At 42.5% G+C, this 20,461-nt stretch overlaps 1 protein-coding gene across 1 annotated transcript; it reads right to left on the reverse strand.

The window, feature by feature from the left end:
- Nucleotides 1-726: 726 nt before the first annotated feature.
- On the reverse strand, nucleotides 727-12,353 carry LOC113169840 (metaxin-1-like). The gene is made up of 8 exons (XM_026371586.1): nucleotides 12,234-12,353; nucleotides 8,412-8,481; nucleotides 8,221-8,300; nucleotides 4,033-4,125; nucleotides 3,770-3,952; nucleotides 2,167-2,243; nucleotides 1,765-1,922; nucleotides 727-1,135 (listed from the first exon to the last, which is right to left on the reverse strand). The coding sequence occupies exons 1-8, from the start codon at nucleotides 12,312-12,314 to the stop codon at nucleotides 909-911; spliced, it is 969 nt and encodes a 322-aa protein (XP_026227371.1). The 5' UTR covers nucleotides 12,315-12,353; the 3' UTR covers nucleotides 727-908.
- Nucleotides 12,354-20,461: the final 8,108 nt, after the last annotated feature.

The following is a 20,461-nucleotide window of genomic DNA, read 5'->3' on the forward strand; positions in this document are numbered from 1 at the left end:
TAACAGCAGGTGGGGGGGGTGGGGGGGCTCCGTTTGAACCTCTCCTCTCTCCTCAGTGAGACCTGCGGTGAGGAGGAGCTGTGTCACTGTGTGGGAGTCACGGCGTCCACGGGACAAAGAATCCAGATCAACAAACTGCTTCCAGATCAGCTCGTTAAACCCAGAACGGGAGCGGTTGGAGGCGGGGGGTGGGGGCGAACACTACGACACACTCACATTAACAACATGCAGCAGGGCGAACAGGAGCCAGGGCAGGATTCCTGGGCCGTGGCGTCATGTGCAGCTGTATGTCCCCGGGGTCCAGACCCGGTCAGGACGGGTGGAGACTCAGGGTGGAGGGTGGTGGGGCCAGGGTAAGGGGGGTGTTTAGCCTCAGCTGCCCACACAGCCAAGATACTGCATCAAGTTGTCTGTGCTGGATGCTGGTGTTTGTTGTTCCAGTTCCAGGGAGCGAGGTTTCTCTAATAGAGAAAACCTGCCGATCGGCATCAGGTCTGAATCCAGTCCAGTTCTAAACCCGCTGTTCAACTTCTTACTGAATTTAAACAGCTGGTTTCAAAATGAGCCGATCAGTAACAGAAAGAATCGGACTGAACACAGAACAGGAAGATTCGTCCGAGTGCAGAGCTCAACAGATCCTGGTGTTGGACTGTGAGAACCAGCTCTAATGGTCTCTGAGGTTTACGGAACGACAAAAACTAACTAAAAACAAATCCACACTTCTACTTAAAAAAAAACTGCTGAATCATCATTTAATTAGTCTCTGTACAGAAACCCGTCCACTGAACGGTTCCAGATGTTTGGGTGAATTTTACATTTTTTAATTCAGTGAATCTTACATCAGGTTTCTTTGGTGATGGTACAAAGTGAAACAACTAGTCCACAACGAGGACCTGAGTCTGTCATCCTCAGCCGTCTCCTTCCTCCTCATGGGACCCGATGGTCTGCAGGTCTGGCGGCTCCTCCAGCGCCTCGTGCTGGACGTGTTGGATGGACACCATGCCGGTCAGGAAGGCGTAGCTCAGCATGGCGCCCAGAGCCACCAAAGCCGACAGGAACTGTTTCCTGCGCTTGTTGGGAACGTGATCGAAGTCTCCGCCTTCAGGCTGAGAGGGCGGCTTCTGATTGGAGCTCTCTGAAAAACAACGTGAACGACTTCAGCTGTGGTTTTCAAAGAAAGTGGATTTGATCTGACTGTGGAATTATTTTATGACCAAACCTTTCTGACAAACCATCGAAGAAAAAAGAAACAAATACTGTTGCTAAATAAATTGGTGGTTATTTTTATTCTCTTGTGCTCAGAAAACAAACGTGGACAAGCCCCCAGCCCTCCTACATCCTGCACCCCAGTCCCTCTGTGGTCTCTGTGTCCCAGTAAAGGTCAGTTTCAGTCTCTTTGTGGTTGCTTTATGTTTCTGCAGAGTTTATATTCAGGTTCTGGCTCAGAGGACCTCGGACTCTGTGGGTCTTATACCGCTGTAGACGCATTCATGACCCACTCGTGTGCCCCTGTGTGTTCCTGCCTTATCAGTGATAAACCAAATAAATACCAAAATATCTAAAGGATAGCTGTAGAACGCGAACCATGTGTCAAACACTTTGGTTTAATTATTAAATCTCAAAACACAACAAGTTCCTCTTTGCAGTGTTTGTGAAACCTGCACACAGCATGTTAACGCCATGACGTCAACCCGCTTCTAAACAGAAGCTCTCAGTCAAATCTGAGGCAGGTTATAAACAAGGTTTGTGGGTTTGTCGCCTTACCTCGGCCGTCTCTGGGGAAGTAAAGCAGCAGGATGTTGGCGCAGAAGTTGTTCAGGTTGTCGAGGGATTTTAGATGCTGCTGAAGTTTCCCATTTGGCAGCTTGGACTTAAGGATGGGTGCCAAGTGACCAAACACGTAGGCATCCAGAGACGAAGGCCTGTGAGGGAAAAGTAACACACTGCGTGAAACTACTGAACTACTGCTTACAAACGTCTTTATACCGATTCAGAGTTACTTGGGATGTTTATATATATGTATATAGGCAAAATGTCTTCAAGAACCAGAAGGAAGAAAAGGTCTAGTTGTCTTTAACTGAGGACTTCTGGACAACCTAACACCTGGAAGACATTCGCCTGCCTACATGTTCCTGGTAGGGAATACCCAACCCTGGGGGAACTCACGAGTCTCCAAAGAAGAACTTCTGTGAGCCGAGTCGTTGGGACAGCAGGTTCATACACTCTGCAGCATCGCGGTACAACTGAAAAACACAATACAGCAAAAACACGTTTTAGCCGTTTGAAAGAGGTCAGCAACAAAATATTCAGTTCGTAGACCGAGAACATCTGGAGCAGAGATCAAAGTCTAAACATCATCAGCAACGAATTACTTCTACTTCCACAGGTCTTTTGAGGTGCACTTCCCAGCTCGTCAGTACCCTCTCAGGCTAATTACCAGCAAAGTAATATATTCACAGAAGACTTGAGTTCAAACATCATATAGAGAGGAAGCTAAACGTATCAGAAAGGCAGGTGTTAATTTATTTTTTCACCTTCTTCAGGAACATCTTGCCTACCAGTTGTTCTTATAAAGATCCATTTTAAATATTCTCTCTATGAAACATCTGTATCTTACAGGGAATAAATGTGTTCTCTGCAGTCCATCACAGGTCTCATGTGTGTTTTGGTTTCAGGACATGTGACAGTCAGCGTTCTTGGTGGATATGTGGGGTTCTGTTCGTCCACAAGTGCAGAGGTTACTGAGCAGTGTGCATGTTGTTAAAAGCTGTCTAAAAACTCTGTGCAAGCTGGTGCAGTCAGTCTTTGTCCAGTGTCTGTCCCAAGCTGAAGCGTGCTAAGGTTTGTTAGTAGTGACCGTAATGAAACATGGTCTCTACCAGATACGATCAGTGACCTGAAGATTTGTCCCTGTAACAGCCTCAGACAAAACGCTGACACATCTGATACAGCTCTACACAGACAACAGCAGAACTAGAATGTGACTATATGATGGAAACAGGCAAACTATCTGCCCCACAAATGGGGCATAGAAAGCTGCCATGGAAATACATTATGGTTTAGAGATGTTTGCAAACCACAGCTATAGGCCTTTGCTGTGCGAGTGATGATGAGCTTTGTGTCAAGTTAGAAATTCATCCAACAAGAGAAAAGGTCAGAGGGTCAACAAACGCATGAACAATCCATCTGTGTTTCACTTGTTCAGGCTCCAGGTTTGCACTTTTCCTTTAACTGATTTTAGTTTCGCAGCATTTTCTCCTTTTTTTCTTCTGTAAAAAATCCCGACTGGCTGGTTTCCGCCTGGAGGAGCAGTCGTAATTTTACTGGACTAAACTCAACTGTTACTGCACAAAACACTCTACTGTAGTGATGTCAACTTCATTTTTCCTTCATTCCTGAAAAGTCGACCATCATCAGGAACAAATTTTCCCGTCATTATTTCCCTGAACACTGTCTGATCCCTGACCTTTTTCCAAGGTGGATGGATGGCTCCATACTAGCGGTTTTCCAAGAGCAAGATTAACCGAAGACAACTTTCCTTTCACCCACAAATTTGTTCCAACCACTTCACGCTCAAACACATGGAAATGATCTGTCTGTACAAACTGGAAAACTGTTCTTGTGTTACTACAGCCAAGTAACACTGAGTTAAAGGCAGATTTGTTTCCTCAGATCAACACAACAAACACAGTTTAGACAGCAGCAGTCATGACAGTCTTTACTTCACAGCGAAGACGATGAAAATCCTGATTTTATGTTGTGCCCTTACCTCCTTCTCCAGCTCCTCTCCAGCCTCCAGGCTCTCATCTCCCCGCAGCAGTCGCAGCTTTTCCAGTTGCTGCCGCTGCATTCGTCCAGGCAGGAAGAAGTTCAGGGGAAACGGCATGTGCTCGGCATACCAGCGACGAGTCGCATCCACGTAGTTCTTCGGCTCGATCCAGAACGTGTAAATCTGCGGGAGACACAGGACCCCGGTTTTGTATTTGCAGATTTTCAAGACAAAAAAAGTTTAATTAGCAGATTGTCTCTCACCAGAGCAGGTATAAGCTTCTCCTCCATCAGCGAGATGAAGGCCAGGCTGTCGGCTCCTTCCTTGGCTGACAGATCGTAGTCCGCATTGTATTTCTGAAAAACACAGATCAGAGATTTGTCGAGGAAACCGACAGCCACTGTCTGGTTCGTCATTATCAAGTTTCTAAAACTGTCTCACACACACACACACACACACACACCGTTACAACTTTTTTGCATCAGAAATAGGTTTATTACCAGGAAGCTTTACACAATTAGTCTTGGTGACAAACAAATAGTGAAAAAGAAACGTATCACAAATCTTACAGAGGTATCTGCTATGATTTCCTCTGTAGTAAACAGTGAAGTTACTGTGACTTTCAGAGAGACCTTTAGTTTCTTACATGTCATCCTGAGGTTCCCTGGGACGTTTGCTTATAAGACCGGACCTCATTACACTGACTGAAAGACCCGACTCTAGTTTAACCTTGAAATAATCCGACACATCGAGTCACTGCTTTTGCCACACAGATATTTAAAATTGGTGCTGGGTTCTTTCTGAAATCCTCAACCATCTCTACGGTTTTTGGAGTATTCACCAGGTGGTCAGTCTCCCGTCTGTATGCAGACTCATCGGGGCTGGAGCTCGGCGGACAGAGGTTTTTATGTTGCCTACTACATTTCTACCATTAAAGGTTGGCTAAACATTTGAACTTGGGTTCACTATTATGTATCATTCGATTATAATAAATTCTCCAGAGTCATAGGAGCTGGTAAACCAAAACTCAGCTGTGACTCAGATGCAGAAAATAAGATCAGGAAGTGGCCAGTAAAAACCACGTTGTTCTGACGGACCATGTCCGGGTTCCAGCTGCAGAGAGGATTTCAGTTTGAAAGCTTCTGGAGCTGGAGGTGTGCTGGAAGCTTTACTGGCTTCAGTTTGAATAGTTCTCATTATTCCTCATTGCTCAGCTGACAGCAGCTGTTCTGAAGTGAAGCATGCCGTCACCAGCGGCTGGTCGCACAAATAGTGCTGGTTTCACAGCGTGTTTGCTATTTAAACTCTCTTCATGCTGGTTAGTGTAGTGGTAACATCACCCCCTCCCATGTGGGAGACTGGGGTTCAAATCCCAGCAGTGGCTACCTCCAGTAGGGGTCCTTAGGCAAGACCTCTTCACACGGCCCTGCCTACCCTTGTACCTTGTACTGACTTGTAAGTCGCTTTGGATAAAAAGCGTCTGCTAAATGCTGTTTACTCCTGCTCGCTTTGTTAAACATGACCAGACAAACCTCACCAAGATTTTCTCTTCTGCCTCAATCCTGAGTTTGAATGTTTTCTCCGTGGGTCTGATCAGTGTTTAAACACGAACTGAGCAGCAGTGTGGTTTATGTCGCCATGGGGCAGAATCTCAGAGCAAAGCTCTCAACATGCTGTGGAATCCAAGTCATAAAGATCTGAGGCTTTTTTAGTTACTGTAGGTCTGACTGAGTATTAGTCCGGCGTCCCTAATAATGTGCTGAGGGTGGAGCAGGAATATCAACAACAGACTTCATAAAAATCTCACGTCTTCACAGTTTTTGTTGGATAAAAATGAACCGGCAGCTGGAGAAATGAGACCTGAGCAGTTTGATGGAAGCGTGAAACCAGCAGTTTTCTCCTCTCAGCTTCTCAACCACCGCAGCGTGGAGACACCAAGCATGCTGAGTAATGTCTTCCAGCTGTCTGTTAGCTGCTGAATGTCTGTGTTCACAGACATAACAATGAGTGACATTTATTTAACATCAATCCCTCCACAGCACTGTGTCAAAAATCATTTGGGTTCCATGTGTCCATTTGGAGAATCCAGATATTCTTTTTTGGAGAGGCACCTGAACCAAAAATAAAATAGATATATCACAGAAGGCAAACTAAAGTTTTCAGTTTAGTCTTTCTGCTGCCCATTCACTCTTACACGAGGAGTTTACTGTCAGGACTGAGACTGTGCAAATTTGGCTCATTTTAGACGTTTCTGCTCTAAGGTAGATGTTAAAAGCACTGAACAGTGAACAGAGCTTGTAGTTCCCGACTCTGAAACACTAAACAAACTTTGTGGAGGTGGAAAACAGACCGGATGGTTCAGGTTCAGTGTTTTTAACCTGTTCCATCTTCACACAAGTTTTTCCAAATTTCAATTTGTTGTCAGCAACACAAGGCAGGACCAACAACTTAAAGCCCACACACACAAAGATTCAAAAACTGGATTCTACAAACTGGTTTTGGTTTTCTAGCACTTTATGGACAGGGCTGTTTGGAACCTAAAAACAAATGTCCATGTCCACTCCACTCTCAGCACAGTTAGAAAGAGAGCGGTGGTGTTTCTTTGTAGCAGCTCTTGTCCTGCTGAGCTTTATGAGAATTATCAGCTCTGCTGGAATGTGTCTCTGGCTGCAACTTCCTGTTGTTTAATGAGTTTTTCCAGTCGGCTGCGCACACACACACACACACACACACACACACACACACACACACACACACACACACACACACACACACACACACACACACACAGGTCCAGTTCCACTAGGACCACACTGTACTGGGACTCTACTGTGACTAAAAGACTGATGACAACATTAGGAGAACTGAATCCCACATTAATTGATGGAACCCAGTTGTTAAGTATCACATCCTTTATAGATTCCAGTTATAAAGGTTGCCTGGATGTTCTGCACCTTTAGAACCACGATTTGGGCCACAGAGTCTCTCTGAGGCTCCTGCACACAGGGATGATATATAATCCTACAGCTCTTCAGACTTTCCAAATGATTTTTGGCCAAATGGTTAAAATTCTGATGGTCAGTTTTATTGCTGCTCTTTTTCCAGGGACTGTTTTGGGGGAAAATTATTCTGGCCCAGTGTGCGTTACGTGAACGCAGCCGTTTGTTTTTCTCTCTGTGGAGCAACTGCAACACTCCACTCCTGAATCTTGGATCAGATTTGAGAATTTCACTACATATATTCCCCTCTGACAGTACTGGAATGTAATACACAGAAAATACTACTATATTTGCAGTACACAGTTCAGAAAGTTCTGTTATTCTGTTCTGTTGTTACAACCAGATACATAAATCAATATAGAACCTCACATGTCAGATAACTTGAATTATGAGTGAGCAAAAGCACTGGAACATGTAAGTGTCAGGTGTTTGTTATACAGCTGCCCCCTGTGAGAGTGATTTCTCCAGATGACGACTCCTGGTTTTAGCCTGTGACACAAGAGAACCAGACATTTTGAATGTGAGAGGATTAAAGCTGGTGAAAAGAAGTGAATATTATTAGTATTATTATGGATCTGTTGTATGCTAATGTTAAAGAAGCCTACAGCTCCACTGCCCTCCCCCCTCTGGGTAAGTCAGATCACAACCTGGTACATCTCCTCCCACAATACACACCTTTGGTTCAGCGGCAGCCTGACACCATTAAGACAGTAAAGAGGTGGACAGAGGGGGCACACTCTGCCCTGCAGGGACGCTTTGAAGAGACAGACTAGAAGACTCTCTGTGAACCTCACGGTGAAGACATTGATGGACTGACAGACTGCATCTCTGACTACATCAATTTCTGTGTGGACAACCACGTACCCACAAAAACCATTTGCTGCTTCCCAAACAATAAGCTCTGGGTCACTCAGGGCATCAAAGCCATCCTGAATGACAAAAAGAAAGCATTCAGATCAGGAGACAGGGAGGCAGCAAGGAGGGTCCAGAGACTGCTGTCTGTCAAGATCAGGGAGGGAAAGGAGGCTTACAGGAGAAAACTGGAACAGAGTCTTCAACATAACAACACCAGGGAGATTTGGAGGGGCATGAGGACCATCACTGGCTACACGTCCAGCAGCCAGGGGACTGAGGGGACTGTGGAACGTGCAAGCGAACAGAATAATTTTTTCCAATCGATTCCAGGCTGAGCCACAGAGCCCCCTAACCGCTTCTCAGCCTGTAGTGGTGGACAGTTTGTTGACTGGTGTGGTCTGGGATTAATAAAGTTTTTGAATCTTGAAATATCGGCCGATGAGACCAAGATAAACGTATACCATGATCCAAACTATAGACAAGCTCATCTGTGGTCACAAACATTTAGCCTGATAACTTACAGAGAAACACATAAAAACTGAAAACTGCAGCAAGACAATGATTCAAATCACAGTTAGTTGCTCAGAAGGTGGTTACCTGTTTTCTGAGGTGGATGATGATGTCAGAGGGTCTGGACAGGGTTTCTTTTTGATTGGTCCACAGAGCAGGAAGAGAGCCTTCAAAGGCAAAAAACAAACATCATTACTTTGTCGTTCAGGTCTTGCTGAATGAATCTGTGTGTGGTCTAAACTAAACGTGTCTGCAGAGTAAAGGAAGATGAAGCTTACCACTGGGACTCCTCCAGGGGTTGGAGATTTTCTGAAGTTTGAGAGGAGCTCCTGCAAACTGAGCGTAGGCCTGCAGAAAGGAACACAAAGCCACAGGTCAACGACTCAGAGCAAAGTGAAATTAAACAGAATCAGAAAGTAGAAAGTAAAATATTACTGCTGCCTCGTTAAAGTAACAAATATGTCGCCCATCACACTATATATGTGACTGCTTTATGAAGAAATTGTTCATTGATTTTAACCTGCACTGACATCACCACCTCCTGAGCTGACATGCTGAAGTTGTGATGAGTTTCTTATATAAAACTGCAGACTATATAGTTTCTACTACATAATCTGCACATTATGTAGTTTCTACTACAGAGTTGACAGAGTTCAACATCTGTCTGCAGTTTCCAGTTCACAGCTCTTACAGACAGTACTGGAAAGTTCTTCTGGAAATAGAGAAATAAAAAGCTTCTTTCTGAGTCGACTTTTACAACCAGTAAAAATTAGGAAGAATTTCCTGCAGAAAACCTGCAGCTGTGGAGTTACAGCTTGTGTGAGTACACGTCTTTGTAAGTTTGAAACATTGTGAGGTCACAAATAGACTGAGGACATTTGGTCCACACGCCTTCAAAGAGCTGTGATGGTTCAGTACTAAACATGATGGAGACTCTGGACAATAAGCAACAGCAAGAAGGAGAAGAAAAAAGAGAATTCAATTCAATTTTATTTGTACAGCGCCAAATCACAACAGACGACATCTCAAGGCTCTTTAAACATAATTATATACAGAATTCTATAGAAAACCCAACAACCCCACTGAGCAGCACCAGGAGACAGTGGAGAGGAAGAACTCCCTTTAGAGGAAGAAACCTTCAGCAGGATCAGTGTGGGCGGGCATTTGCCTCGACCGGTTGGGGTGAGTGGAAAGAGAAGAGAGAAAAGAACAGCAGGCAACAAAATCAACAACAAGCTACAAGTGGAAAAAGATAAAGAAAAAGTAAGGCAACAACCCACTTGAAACCTCTTCACAACAACAGAGACAGTCGTGTTGAAATCAGGGCTAGCGACAGAGTCAAACAGTGAAATACTAAATCAAGACAAATGTCTCTCTCTCTGGTGACACCTGAAAGTTTTAATCTACGTTTTTCCATGACAACAACCTACTGAACGACTAGTGACAAACATTAGCTGCCCACTGAATGTCACCTGGTGTTGCATTAGACTCTTCAGATGGCTGCTTCCTCTTCCTGCACACCAAGTTTAATTTGTGTACAAATCCCTCATCGAATCAGTGAAGAAGAAGAAACTAATGACGTAAACAAACTTGATGGAGAGGCTTAAATGCTCCAAAGTGCTCAGTTTTAATGAGTCTTCAGATTAATGTTAAGAGGATGTTTCTTTCCTCCTGTTTTACAGAGAGACAGTTGCAGGCTTCCACATGACAGACAAAGAATGACCAAAATAATAATAAATAGCAAATAATGTGTTGTCCTGCTGAAGCTGAAGAGCTCCTGCTGAGAAAAAATGAAGATCAAACATGTAAAATCACCTCAAACAGAGAAAGGTGTGTGTACAGCCTCAGTTTTGTAAGTGAACAGACTCAGACCCAGTCATTACTGTGTTGCTGCAGCTGTGAGCGTCTCGGTAAAAATAACTTAGACTGACTGAAACAGGATGATGAGGTGTATTTTTCCTCCAGCATGAAGTCTGCAGCTCTGTAACAGCTCATTAATCATGATGAGGTGCTACTTTCACCTCACCTGTCTGCACGGTGCCGCCTCCTCTCCTACCACTGTTTTTGGATGCTGACTTATACAATGCTGATTATTAATATTCCCATAATTATCTATCAGCCAATATTGATTTTTATCAACATAGATTTTTAGATTATTGAATTTTTTTGTTAACAATTAATAATCAGACATCTGAGGTTGTATTAAAAAGCTTTTACAGAGTTACAGATTTTAAAATGTCCTGAAGACAAACTCGTGTTCACAGAGCAGCAGTGAAGAGGAACATTAAGACTCTGTGAATTAACGGTAACATAAGTTCTCCCTGCAAACTAGAGTCCCGAGCATCAGTTTCCAGAAATCAGCCTTAAGTTAAACTGGCTGAAATAGGACTGAGCTTTCTGAAACCAGCCTGTGGTCCGGAGCATCTGGCTTAAATCAGATGAACAGATCAGCAGCAGATTCAGGTTCCTGCAGAGGTTTGGAAAAAACAGCAGATCAGTGTTTTTCAACCACTGCAGTTGAGAGCCACCAATACCCAGACTGCACCACTGCACTGCTCTCAGATCTCAGTCCAACACAAACATGTTTTAGTCAGGTTTAATCACTGTAGTCCTCAGCGCGGTCTGCAGGCAGGAACCCTGGATGCACATCGTCACTCAGAAGCACAACAGTCATGGAAACACCGGTTGTCTGGAGCCTCCGAGCATCTGGGTGGTCTATACGTAGATGTAGAGGTTGTAGTCTACTGTTAGACCACAAGCACTGCTTCTACTTTAAAAATACAAAATCACCATTCCTCAGCTCAATTTAAATATAAATCGAAAGGTTTTCATAGTTTTCTACTGGATATAATGAATTTATTATTACTAAATAATTAATGCATGAGCTGATGTGGGGCTGAATTTAAGTATTTTAATATAATAAGAATATAATATAAAACATTCATATATTTACTAATTTACCAGAGAAATCTACCTGAACTTCATCTTAACTTGTCAACTTTAACAGAGAAATGTGGTTTAAGAGTTTGTTGTTCTTTTATAGGAAAGAAAAGCGGTAAATAACAAATAGAATCAAATGAAACAGTGACAGTCATCATACCATCACTTTCCAGTCTGAAATGTCTAATCTATCAATATATCCATCCATCCATCCGTCCATCTGTCCATCTATCCATCCATCCATCCATCCATCTGTCCATCTATCCATCCATCCATCCATCCATCCGTCCATCTATCCATCCATCTATCCGTCCATCTATCCATCTATCCATCCATCTATCCATCTATCCATCTATCCATCTATCCGTCCATCTATCCATCTGTCCATCCATCTGTCCATCTATCCATCCATCTATCCATCCATCCATCCGTCCATCCATCCATCCATCCATCCATCTGTCCATCCATCCATCCACCCGTCCATCCATCCATCCGTCCATCCATCCATCTGTCCATCCTCTATCACTGAGACCGTGTTATTTCATCACAGCCCCAGTTTGAGTCCCTCGTCTTCTCAGGTGACAACCTTCGGCTTCTCCAACACTAACTTAACACATAACTTGACGACTAACAACCCAGGACATTATTTAACACTGGCCATTTTTGTGAAGCCAAGTTAGCACGATTGCCCAAAGACTCTTTTAACAATCTGGATGATACAATATTCAGTTCACTCACAGATGAAAACATATTTAACTAATTTCACCAGTTGACACAGTTTAAATCAAAAACAAAGATGGCTGCCAACCGCCTACCTGGACCGACAACTGAGCCGCGACTCTGGTAAACTTGAGGGAATTCATTTCTATCGTTCATCGGAAGAAATATCTTCTCAGCCAGATGATCAGAAGAGTCCCTGGGAATCTTAAAATATCCTCGAGACAACAGTGCGTCTTTTAAACGATCCGCTAATAGAGTTTAAATGAAGCCGACGCCTATTTCTATAACCCGAAGGTATGGAGCATAAATGACATTTATGTAGCCGTTAGCATGCTAACGGTAAGAGTAGATGCGTGTCATTTAACCCGTGTCTCAGCGGATGAATGACACCGACACGCAGCCGGTAGACCGCTTCGGTGTCCGTGTGAACGGAGACTCACCAGAACCACCAGGCAGTCGGTGCTGACAGACGGTAAACCCCAGTCTCCTTCCCAGCAAAACAACTCGTCCGGTGCCGCCATCTTTAATCCGAACTGTGACCTCTTACAGCGGAAGAGAAGCCCCCGCCGTTAACGTGTCCTACCAAAATAAAAGACGTACACTAAAATTTCTATTAAAGTAATACTTCTGCAGTGTTAAATACTTTATTAGTCCTGCTTCCAAGATGTCTACTCCTGGAATTATTAAGGTATCTTCCGGAAAAGTAATAAGATGTGAACCTTTTTTACTTATGTTCATATATCACATGTTTTTTAGGTAAATGTCAAACAAGTGTAGTCCAATAAGTTGCATTAAATATTAATACTGAAGTACAAGTACCTCAGAGTTATGTTGAAGTACAGCAGGCTGCTTGAATGACTTGGCATTTAAAGTTATGTGTTACCATGACTCACCAATGGTCACCAGTCAACTTGTATCTGCTGCTACTTTCCCTACTCTCACTCTGAACGTGCCCCTCTGTCCACACTGTGCAGTGTATGGGAGGGATTGTCCAGGACTGAGAGTTTGGACAGCATCCTCCTCTCAGCTACAACATGTAGAAGGTCCAGCTTCACCACCTGAACAGAGCCAGCCTCCGGATCAGTTGTTCAGCCTGTTAGTGTCTGACACCTTCAGATGGTTCTGGACTCATTCTGAAACAACTGAACAGCATCTGCAAATACTGTTCCTGAAGAAATGTTCATTTCTACACAGTAATGTTCTGTGTTGAGAGAGATAAACGAGGGCGTCAGCAACTAATCCAGGTTCCTGTAAATGTTGATTTTTCCTGTTTGACTGGTAAAATAGAATTGTGTTCAATCGAATCGACAACACTCGATGTGGAAAAGGTTGAGGCTGAGAGGAGAGGAGACAGAAATGAGACAGACGCAGAAGAGATAAGAGAAGAGATAAGAGAGCAGAGAGAGACAACAGAAGAGAGATACAGAACAGGAGGAGAGGACAGAGAGGAGACAGACGAGAGAGAGACAGGCCCCCACCCCCTGCGTACCGCGCCTCCGTCCATGCTGTCCTCTGGTATGGTGCACACATGCTGGGATGGGACCCCGTTGGAGGTGACGGTCGGTGATGAGCGAGTCCAGCCTCCTCCTCTTCTCCTTCGTTGCTTCTTCTTCACCAGACTCTCGATAGCCCGCCCTTGGAAGCCTCATCTCCTTTCTCCCCCAGCCTGTCCTGTGGCACATCAGACAGGTGGTGATGCTGAACAGGCGTCCGCCGCTGCTGGGGGCGGGGCCCGACACAGACATCATCACTGGGGCGGGGGGGGGGGGGGTCAATCAGGGAAAAAGTCCGATGTGCCGGAACGGTTCCCTCCTAACGTCTCCAGTTGGAGAGACACCTGTGCTGTATGGTTGGCAGACAGACAGGTTCAGTAAACAGACGAAACAAGGTAGACATAGGCAGACAGGCAGGTTGGTCCAAAGTCAGACAGACCGACCAGACAGACAGAGAAGTTGGTAACAAAGACAGACAGACAGACAGAGAAGTTATTATCAATACATCGTCAATCAGCAGACAGGTTTCTTAGACAGAAGGACAGACAGACAGACAGAAAAGGTGTTAGACAGACGGTTGTTAGACAGAACAGACACAGACAGACAGGTTGTTCTACGAACACAACACGTTTAGTTAAGACAAGACAGTTTTAGAAACAGACCACACAGACGACAGCACAAGAAAGTGTTAGACAGACAGGTTGTTTAGACAGACAGAACAGAAGACAGGTTGTTAGACAGACAAAGCAGACAGACAGAGCGACGGTCTCTCAGAAAACTCACTCCACAGCAACAAAACTCTGCGGGCTTTCTCACCTCAGCTCCACTTCACACCGGCTCACTCTCTCCGCTCGGCTCTGATCCTCAGTCCTCTGTTGTGACTCAGCCCGTTTCTGTCTGCACCGCCGATGGAGGGGGGGGGGGGGGGTGGGGGGTGGGGGGGGGGGGGGGGGGGGGGGGGGGGGGGGGGGGGGGGGGGGGGGGGGGTGGGGGGGGGGGGGGGGGGGTGGGGGGGGTGGGGGGGGGGGGGGGGGGGGGGGGGGGGGGGGGGGGGGGGGGGGGGGGGGGGGGGGGGGGGTGTGCGGTGGAGGGGGGTGGTGGGGGGGGGGGGGTGAGGGGGGGTGGGGTTTGTGTTTGGTTAGCTTTTGCCTCCCCCCTCCCCCGCCCCCCCCCGCCCAGCTACAGACCCAGCTTCGCTGACGTCTGCGGCTGCCTACAAATAAGAGCAGAGAACAGCTGATCCACCAACCCAGCAGTAATGAACGACAACCAATCAACTTTGTTACTAACTTGATGTTGTATTAAAAAACAACAACCCCCAGTTGTATCAAATAAGAAGAAACTCTTTGGTATTCCAGTAAAACACATAAGAAAGAAAAAGTAAAATTTATTAAAATACATTCTGTTGACTATGTAGACTGGGTTTTAAGCTAATCAAAACTTCTGTGTAATAAAAAAACACAGTTAAAAATTAGAATTAATTTGGAAAATAAAAAACCCATTGTCATATTGTAACGTTTTAATTAACCAGTGCCTCAATGTTGAACCTGTCATAAAAGAAGATAATCCACTTCCACTGTTACATCACCACTGCTCACAGTTGTGGCTCTTTCTCCTGGAAACCAGGTGATCTATATTTTCTGTAGAAAATTATCTACACTAGAGTAGTAGAAGATTCAGCAGATCAAGCACCTAAACAAAGGTACAGAATGTATGCCTACAAAGCACAGTCCTGTTGGATAATTGACCATAAGAGGCTTTAAAATCCGACAATCAATGAAATAGTTAAAGTGGCTTCTGTGTAAGTTTAGAAGACAAATTCCTTCAATGCATGGCCAATAAATCTGTTATCTGGGACAAATCTAAGGAGCGAGTGAAGAAAAGACTTTTTTATATAAAGAAAAGCATTACAAATCTTGGCAGTGGTTGGTATATTGCAACGATGTAGAGCACATTAGACAAAAAGCATTTTTGGTTTAGATGGAAGAAAGTAGGACAGTCAGCTAAATAATGGAGATAGGATTAGAAAAATAATTTAATTATAATAATATGACTATAATAAATATATATATATTCAGTTTTATTGTTATGCTGAGAATCAATAAAAAACATAATCAACACAGTGTACTGAGTGTGAAGAAAAACCTGGGGTCACTTCAAAACTGTTTTTGACAATTTGTTTCAAAAAGACAAAAAACAACAAAAAACTGCAGCTATGGTAACAAAAAGATGAAAAAGAGACAACTCAGAGTCCTTTCTTACTTCTTTAGTGTCACCTCGAAACTAGTTATTTTTGGTCGTCTTAAAGTTAAAGTGCTAATTAGTAAAGTTCTCTGTTATCTTAGGTTTAACGTTTGCCTAACTAGTAAAGTTGTCTGTGATCTTAAAGGTTAAACGTTTGCTAAATAGTAAAGTTTCCCTGTGTCTTAAGGTTAACGTTGCAACTATGTAAATTGCTGTTATCTTAAAGGTTAACGTTGCACCTTAGTAAAGTTTCTCTGTTATCTAAGGTTACCGTTGCCTGTACAGTTCTGTTATTAACGTTGTCCACTTAGTTTGTTGTTATCTTAAAGGTTACCGTTGCTAACTTAGTAAAGTTGTCTGTTGATCTTAAAGTTAACGTCGTGGCTAACTTAGTACAAAGTTTCTGTTATCTTAAAGGTTCGCGTTGCAACTTAGTAAAGTTCCCTGTTATCTTAAAGGTTAACGTTGCTAACTTAGTAAAGTTGTCCTGTTATCTTAAAGGTTAACGTTGCAACTTCTGTAAAGTGTTAGTTGTTACGTTACTTAAAGGTCTTTTGAAAGTTAACGTTGCTAACTTAGTAAAAGTTGTCTGTTATCTTAAGTTACGTTGCTAAACTTAATAAAAGGTTCTCTGCTTTTATCTTAAAGGTTAACGTTGCTGAACTTAGTAAAAGTCTCTGTTATCTTAAAGGTTAACGTGCTGTAACTTAGTAATTCGTTGTCTGTATTATCTTAAAGGTAAGTTGCAATCAGTAAAGTTGTCTGTTATCTTAAAGGTTTAACGTTGCTAAACTTAGATAAAGTTGTTCTGTTATCTTAAAGGTTACCGTGCTAACTTCAATAAAGTTTCTCTGTTTATCTTAAATGTAACGTTGCTAACTTAGTTAAAGTGTCTGTTATCTTAAAGGGTAACGACGTTGCTAACTTAGTAAAGGTTGTCTGTTATCTTAAAGGTTACCGTCTAACTTAGTAAAGTTCCCCTGTTATCTTAAAGGTTCACCGTGTGCTAAACTTAGTAAAGTTGTCTGTTTCTTTAAGGGACCGTTTGCTAACTCGTAGAAGTCCCCTGTTATCTAAAGGTTACCGTTGCTAACTTAGTGAAAGTTGTCGTGGTAGCTTGGAAGGTAGCCGTTGCAACTTAGTAAGTTCCCTGTTATCTAAAGGGTACGTGCTGACGTAGGAAGTGTCGTAGGTCCAGGCTAAGAGTAAAGTCTGTTATTAAAGGTTTACGTTGATAACTTAGTAAAGGTTCTGTTATCTTAAAGGTTAACCGTGGCGAACTTAGTTAAAGGCTGTATCTTAAAGGTTACCGTTGCGAACTTAGACAAAGTTCGCTGTTATCTTAAAGGTTACACGTTGCTAAGTATAGTAAAGTTTCTGTTATCTTAAAGTTAACGTTGCTGAACTTCAGTAAAGTTCCCTGTTATCTAAAGGTTACACGGGACTAACTAGTAAAGTTCCCTGCTTATCTTTAAAGGTTACCGTGCTACTTAGTAAAGTTGCCGGTTATGCTCAAAAATAGTTGTGCATTGTACATTCCCGTCTCAAGTACGTTGCTACTATAAGTTGTCTGTTTCTCTTAAGGTTACCGTTGCTGACTTAGTAAAGTTTGTCTGTTATCTAAAGGTTACCGTTGCTAACTTCGTAAAGTTGGTCTGTTCTCTCAAGGTTACGTGCCGGACCTTAGTAAAGTGTCTGTCTCTTAACGGTTTACCGTTTTGCCTACACTTAGTAAAGTTCCCGGTATCTTAAAGGTTACCGTGTGCTTAACTTAGTAAAGTTGTCTTTATCTAAGGTGACGTTGCTAAACTTAGTGAAAGTTGTCTGTATAGCTTAAAGGTACCGTTGCACTTAGTAAAGTTCCCTGTTATCTTAAAGGTTACCCGTTGCTAACTTAGTAAAGTTCTCTGTTATCTTAAAGGTTACCGTGCCTAAATTAGTAAAGTTCACTGTGATCTTAAAGGTTACCGTTGCTAAATAGGAAATGTTCTCTGTATCTTAAAGGTTACCGTTGCTCAACTTAGTAAGTTGTCTGTTATCTAAAGTTTTACCGTTTGCCTAACTTAGTAAAGTCCTGTTATCTTAAAGGTTAACTTTGCATAACTTAGTAAAGTTCCCTTTTATCTTAAAGGTTAACGTGTCCACTTAGTAAAGTTCTCTGTTATCTTAAAAGGTTACCGTTTGCCTAACTATAAAGTTCCCTGTTTTATCTAAAGGTTACCTTGCAACTTAGTAACAAGCTGTCTTTATCTTAAGAGGTTAACGTTGTAACTAGTAAGTTCTCTGTTATCTTGAAAGGTTACCGTTGCTAACTTAGTAAAGTTCCCTGTTATCTTAAAGGTTACCGTTGCTAACTTATAAAGTTCTGCTGTTATCTAAAAGGTTAACGTTGCTACTTAGTAAAGGTTGTCCTGTATCTTAAAGGTTAACTTTGCTAACTTAGTAAAGTTCCCTGTTATCAAAGGTTACCGTGTGCTACTTAGTAAAGTTCCCTGTTAGCTGAAAGTGTTACCGTTGCTAACTTCGGTAACAGTTCCTTGATCTTAAAGGTTACCGTTGCTAACTTTCAGTAAGTCGTTCCGTGTTTATCTTAAAGGGTTAACGTTGCTAAACTTCGGTAATTTCTCTGTTATCTGTAAAGGGTAACGTGCTAATTAGTAAAGTGCCCTGTTATCTTAAAAGGTTTACCCGTGCCAACTTAGTAACGTTCCCCCTGTTATCTTAAGGTTACCGGTTGCTAACTTAGTAAAGTTGTCTGTTTATCTTAAAGGTTACCTGTTGCTACTTAGTAACAGTGTCTTTATCGTTAAAGGTTAACGTGCTAACTTAGTAAATTTCTGTGATCTTAAAAGTTTACGTTGCTAACTAGTAGTTCTCTGTTATCTTAAAGTTAACGTTGCTTAACTTAGTAAAGTGCCCTGTTTATCGTAAAAGGTACCGTTTGCCACTAGTAGTTCCCTGTTTAATTCTTAAAGGTTACCGTTGCTAAAACTTAGTACCAGTTCCCGGTTAGCTTAAGGTTACCGTTGCCTAACTTAGTAAGTTTATGTGTATCTTAAAGGTTACCCGTTGCTAACTATTAGTAAGTTCTCTGTTACTTAAAGGTTACCGTTGCTAAAACTTAGTAAAGTTGTCTGTTATCTTAAAGGTTACCGTGGCTAACTTAGAAAGTTCCCATGCCTTTATCGTAAAGGTTACGTTGCTAACTCTAGTAAGTTCCCTGTTATTTAAACTAGTTACCGTTGTAACGTAAATTTCTCTGTTATCTTAAAGGTTACCGTTGGCTAAACTTAGAAAAGTTGTTCCTGTTTATCTTAAAGTTACCGTTGCTAACATTATTAAAGTTCCCTGTTATCTTTAAAGGTTAACGTTGCTAACTTAGTAAAGTCCCTGTTATCTAAAGGTTAACGTTGCTACTTAGAAAGTTCCCTGTTATCTTAAAGGTTCCGTTGCTAAACTTAGTAAAGTCTCTGTTATCTTAAAGTTACCGTTGCTACCTTAGTAAGTTCTCTGTTATCTTAAAGGTTACCCGTTGTAATTAGTAAAGTCCCATCCTGTTATCTTAAAGGTTACGTTGCTAACTTAGTAAAGTCCCTGTTATCTTAAAGGTACCGTTTGCTATACTTAGTAAAGTTCCCTGTTATCTTAAAGGTTACAGTTGCCTAACTCTAGTAAAGTCCCTGTTATCTTAAAGGTTACCGTTGCTAACTTAGTAAAGTTCCCTGTTATCTTAAAGGTTACCGTTGCTAACTTAGTAAAGTTCCCTGTTATCTTAAAGGTTACCGTTGCTAACTTAGTAAAGTTCCCTGTTATCTTAAAGGTTACCGTTGCTAACTTGTAAAGTTCCATGTTATCTTTAAAGGTTACCGTTGCTAACTTAGTTAAAGTCCCTGTTATCTTAAAGGTTACCGTTGCTGATTCTAGGTGGTAGACACACCTGCTTTGCTTCCAGACGTCACCGGTGTTCGTGAGGAGCAGGTGTGCCGACCTTCACTCCAGAATCCGTTTTCGTTCAAGACTTCCGACGGAACAGAACCTGGAAACTGAACGTCTTTTTAAATTACCGGTAACTTTAAGGCCTCGGTTCAGCGTTAGCGGTAAGCTACCGTTAGCTAACTAGCTGGTTAACTTCGTGGACAGCAGCGGCTGCAAACAGGTGTAACGTTAGTTAAACTTCTAGTTATTCCTCAGCAATGGTTTTAAATCCCGGTAACTTTAACCAGAAAAATATTTGGAACATTTCCAGTCAGAAAAACAAACGTGCTTTTACAGAAAGACGGACTTCATTCGAAATGTTAATCCCTTGTGAACATCTCGTGGTTTCTCGGTAAACTATCAGAAACCTGGACTAAAGTTTAGGATCCGAACATCGGAGTCGTCTTCTCTGAAATTCGGCTGTTATTTAAACCACGAAGCGGCTTTAATTCGAACCAAAAACACATTCATATCCCTTTGTTAACAACTGGTCAGGCTGGAAATGTGTGAAATCAAACGGTGTTCCAGGTTTGTGAGAACTGTTAAGTCCTGTTATTTTAAGTCCTGTTACATATATATATATATATATATATATATATATATATATATATATATATATATATATATATATATATAAATGGAACTGTGAAAAGGTTTTATAGCGAGTTTAGGCCCCAGATGAACGAGATCCGGCTCAGTTAAGTCTGTCCAACACCAGTTTTATGTTGCAGAGAAATACAGGAAACAGGACAGAAAATGAGAAACGGACGGATTCATCAAAACCAAGAAAACTTTTCCTGAGAAGTACCTCAGCAGTTTCCCTCAATGAGCGGTGAGAAACACGAGCTGATGTGTAAATGATTTCATATTATATAAAATATAAACTGTGTCACTTTAATCCATCTCCAGCTTCTCTCAGGTACTCATGGACCAGGTGACCCAGTCCAGGATAGTTA

The sequence above is a fragment of the Anabas testudineus genome, chromosome 16 (genome assembly GCF_900324465.2).
Source record: "Anabas testudineus chromosome 16, fAnaTes1.2, whole genome shotgun sequence".
NCBI classification, from domain to species: domain Eukaryota; kingdom Metazoa; phylum Chordata; class Actinopteri; order Anabantiformes; family Anabantidae; genus Anabas; species Anabas testudineus.